The sequence below is a fragment of the Schistosoma haematobium genome, chromosome 2 (assembly GCF_000699445.3).
Source record: "Schistosoma haematobium chromosome 2, whole genome shotgun sequence".
NCBI lineage: Eukaryota > Metazoa > Platyhelminthes > Trematoda > Strigeidida > Schistosomatidae > Schistosoma > Schistosoma haematobium.
The window spans coordinates 44006186-44018987 of record NC_067197.1 but is presented as its reverse complement, the minus strand read 5'-3'; the positions used below and the strand labels follow the sequence as shown (position 1 = coordinate 44018987).

At 35.0% G+C, this 12802-nt stretch overlaps 1 protein-coding gene across 1 annotated transcript in view; it reads right to left on the bottom strand.

Moving 5' to 3' along the window:
• The window catches only part of MS3_00007047 (uncharacterized protein), a 68446-nt gene that overhangs the window by 22903 nt on the left and 32741 nt on the right, over positions 1–12802 (bottom strand). Inside the window, exons 11-12 of the mRNA XM_051215303.1 lie at positions 5004–5201; positions 613–996 (exon numbers count right to left, since the gene is read on the bottom strand). Of these exons, the coding sequence (XP_051068511.1) occupies positions 613–996; positions 5004–5201 (582 nt within the window). The remainder of the gene's footprint in view (positions 1–612; positions 997–5003; positions 5202–12802) is intronic.

Here is a 12802-nt window from a genome sequence, read left to right as displayed (position 1 = left end):
AAAAGAAAGATATGAAGGATTTTAATCCCATAGTTTAAGTGAAGATGGAGAGTGTATACAACTACGCCATTGTGATCGATGCTGATTCATGTTACACAGTCTCTAACCATTGGAACACAAACTAGGTAGTCTGAATCTACCAGCATGACTCAGACTAGAAGTTAATGACTTCAAGGACTAATGCCACCCTCTTGGTTTGGCCACCAGTTTATCAAAGAGAATTTGTATTGAATACAGGAAATCCTCAAGGCCAAAAGAAAAGAGGAAGACCAAAGAACACATTACGCCGGGAAATGGAAATAGACATGAGAAAAACGAACAAGAATCGGATGGAACTAGAAAACAAGACCCAGGACAGAGTGAGTTGGAGAATGCTGGTTGGTGGCCTATGCTCCATTAGGAGTAACAGGGGCTTGTCAAAGTATTTGTTGGAAAATAGTGTTTACAAAATTCAATTCAATCATTAATTATATAACAAAAGAAAGAATACGGATCAATAAAAATGATCCAATGAACTACATAACTGTGACTTAGAATATGATCATCAATAAACAAAACAAATAAAATATTCAAGGAAAGAAGATTAGAAGAGAATACTTCAGAGGTACTTACCTGTAATTGATATTTCTTGCATTTCTCGAAGAGGAATTGAAGGTGTTGTCTCTTTAATAGAAGCTTGTGATGATTTAGATGATGAGACACTATTGTTATTATTATTATTATTATTATTATTATTATTATTGTTATGTATATTATTACAGCTATTACTACTAATACTTGTATTTGTACTGTTAATTCCATTTTTATGTACAGATATTGGACGATAATGTTCATGATAATAATTAATAGGATTATTAAATGATGGACTAACAGCTTGTTTTACTGAATTAACAGCAGTTAATAAATTACGATTTGATAAACGCCATTGATCATGCATACGTGGATCTTCAATATTTGTTACTAAACCTTTAGCATCATTTACCATTGGTGTGATAGCTATTGAAAAAGGGAAAAGTAGAAGTGGTGAGACCAGGCACATATATGTATCGGTCCAAGTTCCCATACAACATGAACAACACCGGATTCATACAAGTAGTTAATTCAATGGTAGTAATATATAAAAGAAAGATTGCACCTACAACTACGCCATTGTGATCGATTCTCAACCATGTCACACACAGTCTCCAACCATTGATTACGATAGTCACGCGGAACCCAACGAAGTAGTCTGTATCTACCAACATGGTTCAGACCAGAAGTTAGTGACTTTTTATTCACTAATAAATCTTCTAAATGAACGCTTGGATTTGTCTCCTAAATTCTCCTATAACCACAACAACTTGATCACGACAACAAAGGAGCTAAATGTGGAAAGAACTCTTTACTCCAAGGTTCGTTTATGGACAGAAAAATTCAGGTATTTATAGCATTTCAAACGGCCTTAGGCTTCTGGAAAATTCGAGAACGCTACTAACCACAGTAGATGTGACACGTGACTCTTCACTTTCTAGATGTGTCGGAGATACTGCTATTCAATGCTTTTCGAAGAATTTTCCGGGTTTCCCCAACATTCACTATGGGATATAATTTCAGATCAATATTTTTATATCAGTTAAGTATGAATTTTGTTCAACATGAAAGGCGTGAAATTTCGTTTGGTGTGACAATGATATTTTTTATTATTTTCTGTACAGTTTTACAGGTAACACTGTGTATCTTTTCATTTATATGATGTTTATGAACTAATCTCCAATTATACATCACTGTATAAACAAGTCTATTCGGTTTAAATGAGGACAAATTATTTTTGATGTGACTTAGAGAGTTAATAGATCTTTATTTTCACCAGTCATTTGTGTTTTCAGAATGCGTTGTAGAAATTACAGTGTTCCTATTTTCCGAGTCTCTTATTGGCATATGTGCATCCCGTCCAGATTGTCTCTATGTTGCCAGTAATTCATGAGCATTTTAGACAGAGATAGATAGTGGTTATCAATAAGGTCGATGACGCCCATATTGTCCTATTCTGGACTCGTTAGCTGGGTGGACCTACATCCCAGAATTAATGTTTACTCTAGGACTTGAAATTCACCTCATTGCATAAGCCAGCTGCTGCCTTGATTCATTAGCCAACTGGATAATGCGATGACGTTTAAAGTGGAAGTTACTGGGAATGAATACCAACTCTGGAATCTAGATACATCCGGCTAACCAGTTTTAAATAGGACGAAACGAGTATCCTAAATTCTACTGCTAGCCACCATCCACCACCCTATTCAGTTAAACAATTCATGAAGATTCAGCAAACATGAAGGCGGTATACTTTATCTCCCTTAAGTCAATAGAATAGTTGCATAATTTAGAACTATGATTTCACCAATAGTGGAAACAACTACTATAAGCTATATGGCTATGTAGAGCTGAAGGTCTCATATGAGGCTAGAGGTTCGCCATTGGTATTGTGGATAGTTCGGCACTACTTTGGCAACTTTTGCTGACTGTTCATGCACAAAATCGGTTTGCTGGTTAACCGATTTCATTCATACTGGTGGTTGCTTTTCAGTGTTCCCGAGGCCATTGTCATTGGGACATTGTAAGGCATGTCGCCACTGCTAACATTAATGAATTTGACTGTCGTGTTAGCGGAATAGGTCAACTTCGACCTATTCGTGTTGTGCATAATTGATTCACGCGATTATTAATCGGAATAATTATTATAGATGTGAAGTGAATGTGTATATGAATGGTGCGAACGGTTCACCAGGGTGCTTGACACCTGTGTGGTTGCGCCACAGGATTGAGCTGTACTATTCTGTTTGTAGGGTTAAAGCCTATACGGTATCTGGTTCCTCTGCTAAACGGGGTTGAGCTGTACTGTTTGGGTTGTCACGTGGAAGTCCGGATGGTGTCTAGTTCTCCTGAAAACCAATGTAAAATTACCCTGGCCCACAAGGGTATATTACATAACTGTGAATATCTGCAAACAACTACTGAATCTAATAGGAAATATAAATAATGCGTTATATCAGTTTAATGTTAAACTTATATGTATATATATACTACAGAAAGGTTTTATTCCGAAATGACATAACTTGAAAAACAATTATGGTGAGATTTTCATGTTAAAACTAGAAAAATAAAAACAGCCCCATAAAACTACATTAGTAATGTTTAGTATATTATTAGTGTGAAATAGGGTGTACATTTTGTCCTTTATTTAGGACTTCTCAAATTATATATATATATATATATATATATATATATATATATATATATATATATATATATATATATCTGTATCCTAGTGTTTATTATATAGTGAGACTCGAACCCAATACTTTACTAAATATTATATACATGTATACATATATTCATGATATAATAAATAGTATTGATTTTTGTTTTGTTTTCAATGAATCAGCACAGTACGTGCTAAAAGTAATTAAAGGAACAAGGAAAAGCCACACATGTAAACACACAGATACGAATATATTTATTCATTCAAAGGAATAGAGAGAGAAAAAAATCGGTAGCGAGGTGATTAATTATTACCACTCCGGACATAACGGTAACATTAAGGTACATGAACGTATACAATCACTGGAACAAATTTTATCTTATAATAACAACAAAATGTACAATCTTTAATATACGTTGCAGACATATGCCTACCTACCTACATACATACATATATATATAAGCACACTCAAACACAGACACTTATTAATGATGTACAAGAAGTGAAATCAGTTAAGAGAGAGAGAGGGGGAGAGTCTAGAAATGTGAAATGTTTTATTTGTTTGGAAATAAAAGAGGTAAGTAAACCACAACAGGGTTTGGCTGAACAACAATACGGATTTTTTTTTTTCTTCTTCTTAATATCATAAAATTTCTACTAGATAATATTTTAGTACAATGGATTATAATGTTTTTGGACTTCATTTGGATTATAGTTACTAGTCAATGTTTACAAGGATTTCAAAAGCAGATGTAATATAATGTAATTCATTTACCAAAGATGCATTTATGTAACCATATGTGAGTAACATTTTTATGAGTGAGATTAAGTGATGTTACACAAGCTCAGTGACGAAATCTAAGTAGAGTGGGATTCGAATCTGAGGTGGAAATCGAACACCCTAAACACTAAACCGCTGTTGCACACTAAAGTGGAGAAGTTGTTACGAACCAGAAACAGTCAAATGGTTGGAAATAACTAAAGAAAGCTACATCTTGAACAAGCATTCTTACAAACTGGTAAACGTTATATGGAAAATAGATCACTGAATTAGCACATATAAGAAGCGTACCGCTTCGACCCAATTGTACTTTATGCGATCAAAATGCCATCGTCTAAATATAACTAGTAGCCGGAGTGATGTCAAAAAGATGGATCAAAACTTGTTAATAATAATGATCTTTGCAACATAGGAGACAAGTCTTCTGAGGGGATACATTATAATGAATGCACACATTGTATTGAAAAGAATAAGAAATTACTTGAGCAAGTGATACTTAAAAATAGGTGCCAAGCAGGCAGATACACAAAACGTGTTGTCCGTTGAACTATAAATTGTGACACTGGTAATATTAAAGAGATCCTAACAAAACGCACAGCAATCACTAAAGATTAATCGAAATTCAGTCTTGAATATAGACAACGAACACGACGAAACCAAAGTCCTCAATTCTAATATTAACCACAATTCAACTATCATTTAGGAATTAACTGTTATTCAATGGTTTTAAATGATTTTGCATTGATAGTGGTTTGTGATAAGAATCGTCTTCCAATGTCTACAAGTATTATTAGGTGAATAATTTACAAGCTTCTTTATGGTTTACGTGAATTGTAAGGAAAATTGACGGCCAATGACTGTTCGGATTCAAAATGATGAACAACTAATCCTTATCTTATTATCCTAATTCGCAATTATAAAAGCCTTTTTCGAAATACATAACACAAACAAAAAGAAAAACCATATGTATTATATAACACTCACTTGATCGTAAAGCTTTCACAGCATCGTTCATTCGATCAACATACAATGGATCTTCGCTATTATCTGCTTCTCGTGTGATTAATTGAAGTACACGATTTGCTCGTCTTGCAATACGTGTTGTAGATTCAACTACACCAGTTGTTGATATTGCAGCAATACTATTTTCTGTTCTGGCCGAATCACGTAACATTCCAATCTCTGTAGTATTCAAAGTAGAAAGTGTAATTTAAATTGAAAAGACTCAAGTTGATGCATATTATACAACAATTGTGGCATAAATGTAAGCTGAAATATTTAGATGTCATCTTAAAAAAAACTATGGATGCAGATTAACTGACAGGATTCAAACAGCGTTGACGTTAGTTATCAATACTTAAGAACAGACTAGTGTATATATTTCAATTTAGCAGGGTCAAAATGGTAACAGGTAAGGTTTCCGATTCTCGCGCTGGTTCATACAAGTGAGTCCGAAAAGAAATTTAATCATCTCTGAATTAAAGTTACATCTTGTTTAGAAGTGCTGACAAACATGACAACTTAATCAACGGTTTCCTGATGATTATGTTCAGTCACCTAGAGTCATAAGATCTGTCTCGAGGTTGTAGTGCCGGCAATACTATTTGATAAACGAGATTCACTTGGGCTCTAAAGATTAAGCAACATGATGTTAAAACTCTGTGGATGACCAGTATAACCCGATGTGTGATGGACAATTTTGCGCGAGTCGACCTTATTTAGTGTTGCCAAATCAATGATACTATAGGGAATTTGGAATTGACGCAGATATAATTTTGAAAGAAAAATAATCTATAAATCGATACGTCACAGATTAGTTTTAGTTAGGGTACCAATGGAAACCAAGGAGCCCTGAACAGCTGCTTCATCTTAGAACGAAATTCTTTAGCAGTGCTTACCCATTATCAAGCCTAAAAGTGAACACAGGACCCTCAAATTTTGCAGATTTTTAACCATTAGAACTATTGTGATGAATATAACCTACCAATCAAACTAATTTCAGTAAAAGCCTTTTAACTAAAGAAAATTAACTATTTAATAGGTACAATCGAATTCTTTAAGAAACCGTTAATTTAGATGCTAACGATGTCAGCTACGTCTATAGGTGACAGGTTATTAACGCAGATATCTAAAATGCCACGAATTTTAGTGGATAATACATGTGACTAATCTACCAGATGAAGGGAGATTTCCTATAATTATCTCCGAGAAAAGGTTTGTGTAAAGAATACTGATACACTAGTTACCTATTTGCATGGTTGGGAAATTTAACAAAGTAGTTAAAACTTATTGTGTATATCTTATGAAACGCTGCGTGTTAAATGTGAATTGTTTGTCATTCCTTCTATCAATTAAGGGAAAAGTATACTGCGTTCTGTTCGACTCTACGGCTGGGAAACGTGGCCATTAGGAGTAGAAGATACTCGTAAGCTACTAGTATTTAACCACAGATGTATTAGAAATATTACTCGCATCTGCTGGGATCACCGGGTAGATAGCACTGAGATTAGACATAGACTATTAGAAAGTGATGGTAAATCAGTTGATGAGATTGTGAATCTTCATCGACTGAGATGGTTGGACCACGTGCTGCGTATGCCTGAACACCGATTACCACGACGCGTAATGCTGACTAATGTTGGGGATGGTTGGAAGAAAGTTAGGGGTGGGCAAACCAAAACGTCGCATCAGTCCACAAAGTCACTAACTTCTAGTCTGAGCCATGTTAGTAGATGCAAACTACTTGATTGCGGTCCAACAATAGTTGAAGACTGTATGTGACATGGTTCAGAATCGATCACAATGGCGTAGGTTTGTAAACTTGCTGTCTTCCCTTAAACAGTAAAATTAAAATTGCTTTATATCTTTTTTTCTATCACCTAATTTTTCTTCATGAATTATATCCTTATACACAATCTTTCTTTTATACAATACTACCATTGAAGTAACTATTTCTATGAATTCAGTATTCATCTTGTTGTACTAATGAGGCATGGCTGCTTGGACCGATGCACATATATGCCTAGTCCCACGTTGTGACTGACTGACTGACATAGCAAAGTGTCACATCTTATATGAAATATAATGTAGATACAATAAAAAATAAGTTTTCGGTACGTGTTTTAAGTAGGATATTTATTAGAACTATGATTTTATCAAGCTAAGAATATTTGTTTTTGTTTAGTTACAGAAACATTCAAGTGATGAGAAACCAATAGCACTGAATTAAACATAAATTTTCATTGTCAATTCCGCTCGATCAAGCGATTATCAATAGATACGTATACGTAGTGATTCTGATTACTTTTCAGGTATTTTTAAAAAATAAAAACTAATTGGAAAGCTAGAAGCACTAAATGGAAGTTTCGTCCTATTATGGGACTCCTCAATAGCACGCATCCACAATCCCGATTGCCATGTATTCACTAGTGACTAGCTTCATAATGGATTTCCTGAATTTCTAGTGAAAACCCGTGACCAGTAGAGTTCAACCGTGTCTGCTGTGAGGCAGTTACTCATTGATGACAATGCAAGACGGTCGTAAAATATCATGGATTAGTTGAAGTTATACATTCACATCGTTGGATACCGGTTTAGTGGTCTAGAGATTAAGCGTTCGTCCACGAGACTGAAGGTGCTCGGCTCGAGTCCTGCGTGCAAGATCATGGGTTCACATTGCTGAGGAGTCCCACAATAGGATGAAAGGGCTATCCAGTGCTTCTAGGTTTTCCATGATGGTCTAACATTGACCCATTCATTATATTAATCTAAACTCAACAATCGCTACAACCCTATACTGAAATACTTATTCTCTAAAAAAATTAAACCACTTTATACATATTAAATAAATATCAAGTATTATAGCATAGATATGTTTACATCAACGAAATGTAAACATGAATAATATGGATCAAACAAATACTATGATCTAATATGAGAAAATTATGCTTAAACGCATCACAACATATATGGATCTATGAAAGTTTATTTTCAAAATAAATAAGATTTATATTAGAATAGTCATTTAACTAAATATGAAGAAGTTGAATCAGTTCAAGTTGCCAAACTACATGAGTACAATGAAATGGAATTATTAAAATCAGAATTACAATATCATAAGCAGTAGTATTGTGCTGCGTGCTACTTACATTGATATAAGTAGTATATGACGCGAGTCAGGAATGTAATGTCTGGCAGCAGAAGATGGGGAAGATCAAGAAAGTTAGAGCGAGAATAGAGAGCATTTATTATGGAAATGCAAGAACAACGAAATTCGAGACAATTATTGAACATTTTGCGAATTACGTATTATAGTATAGTTTTTCTATTTTACCAAGTAACTCTGTAATTTTGTGCTAAATATAATTCCGTTTTGCTCACCTGTGTTCTCCTTCACTACAGTGTTACTGATAGTAATAGAGAAATAAATGATGAGACATAGGCATAATGTGACTAAAGAAGGAATTGATTTAATGAATAGAAAACAAGATAGCATTTGAGCTCAAGATCGAAACTTATGACTAATTCTAAGTTATATCACTCAACATTGCTCATGATAGTTATTCGGAATCAAATCAGGTAAATGTGATGCTTCGCAGCATGCTTCAGGTAAAAAAAAATCAACAGTGTCGTAATTTGGACACCCGTAGCTCTCTTCCAACTTGTTCTCTTATCCTGTCGAAGTTCCTGCATCAAAGTAAGCAGTAGTTCAGCACAGGATGAAACACGTGTCCTGGATTCCACTGCTAGCCATTATCCAGCTTTGCATATAATGTTTGTGAAATGGAGCAATACGCACAGTATGTACGTATACCAATAAGAGACTGATCAATTACAGTCCTAAACATCAATGGGAAGATTCAAATAACACAATATCAAGTGAATTTAAACATCAGCCCATTACACAAGCAAGTGGCTATCAGGACGTCATGGAGTTTGAAGCGAATGCTTCTGAGTTCGAGCTCCATAGTGAACATCAATTCTGAGATGCAGGAACATCGAGCTGACGAGTCCCAAATAGGACGAAACACGCTTTATGCTGGATTCCACTGCTAATCACTATTCATCTTCGCATAGTAGTGAGGCATATGTTTGTATATATCTTAACTATCTCAGTCAATAATGAAGATATACAATCATATCAACCTATTTGCCATTTATCTTAAAACTTGATGTTTTATCTCAGCATTGCCTTTAATCGTTAACAAAAATAACGTGCAATAAATAATACAAAATAATTGACAAAGAAAAAATAAAAGAAATTTCGATAAGGACACAGATTACTTTAACACATCTTATATATACTAAATAATCCACAACCTTATATTGTAATTGATAAACAAACTATATAATCAGGTCATAAGTTCATATTATATATCTGGTTAAATGATGAGATAATAAGGTTTATAAAACAAAACACTTCGTTTATAAGTAATATAAGTAATATCTTATAAGTTGAAAATGTATTTTTTTTAAAAACTAACTATGAAAACTACCATTCATTTAACCTTTTTCTCGTAAGGAGAGATCATGGATGCACATTGCTGAGGAGTCCCACAATAGGTGGCCAAACCAAAACGTGGCATCAGTCCTTCAAGTCGATAACTTCTAGTCTGAGCCATATTAGTAGAAGCAGGCTACTTGGTTGGGGTCTGCGTGATTATCGTAACCAATAGATGGAGACTCTGGGTGACATGGTTCAGAATCGATCATAATGGCGTAGGTGTGTACACTCTCTGTCTTCCCATAAATCGTGGGATTGAAATGACTTTATACCTAACTTTCTACGAACTAATTCCTTCTTCCTGAATTATATCCTTACACACAATCTTTTATATATTATTACCATTACAGTACCTGCTTCTATGAATCCAGTGTTCATCTTGTTGTGCTAATGAGGTATGGCAAGTTGAACCGATGTACATATGTGTCTGGTCCTACGTTGTAGCTGACTGACCACACAATAGGACGAAACGACCGTCCAATGCTTCCAGGTTTTCTATAGTGGTCTAGCTTCAATTGATTCATGATCTCAACCGTTGAAATTTTCTTAATCTGTTGAGTTTTGTAAATGTACATCTAATCGAGTGAAAAAGCATATCTACAATGTTATTTAGTTGGTTAGTCAGAATCAACATAGGATCTAACCAAAGCTATCATATTATATCAGCCTGACGAGATCAAATGATCAAAATGATGTTGAGAAAATAGTTCAGAAGGACAGAATGATAAGGTATGCATGGATGAAAAGTGTAACTTAAAATACAACGAAAGATCAACAGTGACTAATTTCACTCCACTATTAGTGGTTTCGAACCATATCATTGAACACCGCCAACCACTGATCATGGTTCTCACGCAGAACCTAATTGTAGTTTTAATAACCGATAATACATTTTTTTACTTAGTCAAATTGTTGTCATCACTAATTCCAATCGTTAATAATAAAGTGATTCACTTATTAGGTTGAGGTTTGTGTACTTAACTTAAGGTCACAAAATTTTTTGTGAAACCCTTGGTGGATATACACTAGGTTACAAAAGCTGAAGTGATTACAAGTAAGATTGACATTGTAAAGCATTAGATGAACTGGATTTCCAATAAAGTGACTCATGATTATTAGATTATTATTCATTACAAACTAGTTGTCAGTAGCAGAAGAACAAATGAAAAAGATAGAGTAGTAAATAGTTGGTTTATACTAGTTTGGTACCTCTAAAACAGCATTTTAGACTTTAATATAAGAGAAGTATTCGCGTGGTAATATATTTCAAATCGATATTACTGTGGGGAAAATCATTTCAAATGAATAATATTCAACAATAGGTCTTTATAATATACCTTGTACAAACTGTTTCTCGAAACTAGCTATTTTATATAGAATAAGATTATTAGGTGGGTAAAGGTAGTCGGGATGAGACTATAACATTTCAACATAGTGAACGCAGTGTCGAGTTACTCAAATCAATGGTTATATTGTAACTTAATAGACGGAAATCGATCTGCACTAAAGGGCTATGCAAACGTAATGCTAGCCACTACTCAATGATTGATTAACTACGAAATATGAGTATTAAATAATGTCATTTTAAGGCTTGTATTGACGATTGGAAGATATCTTTTACTAACAACGAGACTATAATTTACGAGCGAATCAATCAGATCTAAGATAACATCTCTTGGACATTTTTGCCGACCTTATTCAGCCATATGACAAACAAAGCATTTTCGCATTAAAACTGATCTAAGTTTGTAATGAAGACCCTTAATCCAAATTTCAAAAACTAACTTTGAACCAATTCCTAATCCTCATTACTAACCCTATTTTGAACATAATAACTGGCTGAAATTACACTCAAGGTCACTTTTAGAAACGCTTAATGTCGTTCATAGATTATAGTCTCGTTTGACAATTTTTATGGTTATAGTAATGATCGTGTACTATTTTATTATTATTTATTTATTTAAACACAAACATTAGTACGAGGAGGCACCAAATACATATGTGCCACATAAATCATTCGATTTGTGTGAGGGCTGGGATACTGCCTGGGTGCCCAAATTGAAGCAGGTGGATTTCTTAGGAGGCCACACCCCGAGCCTTTGACTTTAAGGTTTGACCCACAAGGCAATGGGGCATCGTTAGGAGATGCAGTCCCATGGTAGCCGGTGACCAAAGGTTGGTTCATACGCTATTTGTTCCTTCCTTCAAGATACTGGAGCCCATGATCGTGCACTGCCCCCAAATGCCCTGGTACCGCCGAGAGTGGGGAGAGTCCTCTCTCCCTCTCCAAATGCTTTCACACGGCCACGCGTATATAGCCTCTGCCAGGGAAGTCCTACTCACTGCCTTCCCGTGGCGGGGGTGTTGTTTACGAAAATGAGAGGACGAAAAGCGAATGTCTGGCGCTTTAACCGGATTCCAAACTAATGGTGCACATGGGCTCCAGTATCCTGAGGAAACAAAGGGCGTATGAATCAATCGTTGGTCATCGGCTACCATGGGACTGCATCTCCTTACGATGCTCCACTGCCTTGTGGATCAGACTTTCAGGTCGAAGGCTCGGGGTGTGGCCCCCTAAGAAAACCACCTGGTTCGGTTTGGGCACCCGGTCAGTATCACAGCCCTCACACATATCGAATGAGATTTGTGTGACGCATATGTATTTGGTGCCTCTTTGTACCATTATCTATGTGTTGAAATAAATAAATAATCGTGCACTATTATTGTGACAAGAATTGCAATCATGAATGAGGATAACGAATGAAGTCAGATATTTTCATTAAATTTGATATATGGATATGAACATTTCATAAATTTAAGGTTAGTTCATGTCAAAATCGGCTGTTATGGATAAAGCTAGGTTATTTAATTATGTTGAAATGAGGAATAATTAATACAACTCTCAACTAAAAACAGATTACGTTATAATGGTTGGTGGCAATAACTAGTAAAGTAGATCTGGCGACCTACAAGCAATACATCTCATGAAAAGTGATTGCTAATATGAGAAATCGAAATAAAATGACATAATAACAGTTTAGTACCATTGACAGATAGTCGAAAACAAGTAGTAAGAAACTGTAGATCTGATTTCGTACGGATTAGGACATAATAGAAAATGTATATGTGATCATGATGAAACGGACACTATTTAAGAGACTCACATATACACAAATTAGTGTAAAATACAGACACCTTGTTATTCATTGAGGCACTGAACTAGTGAATGAGAAGAATATAAAATTTGACATCACTTTAAAGTTGAACTCGGTCTATGCTC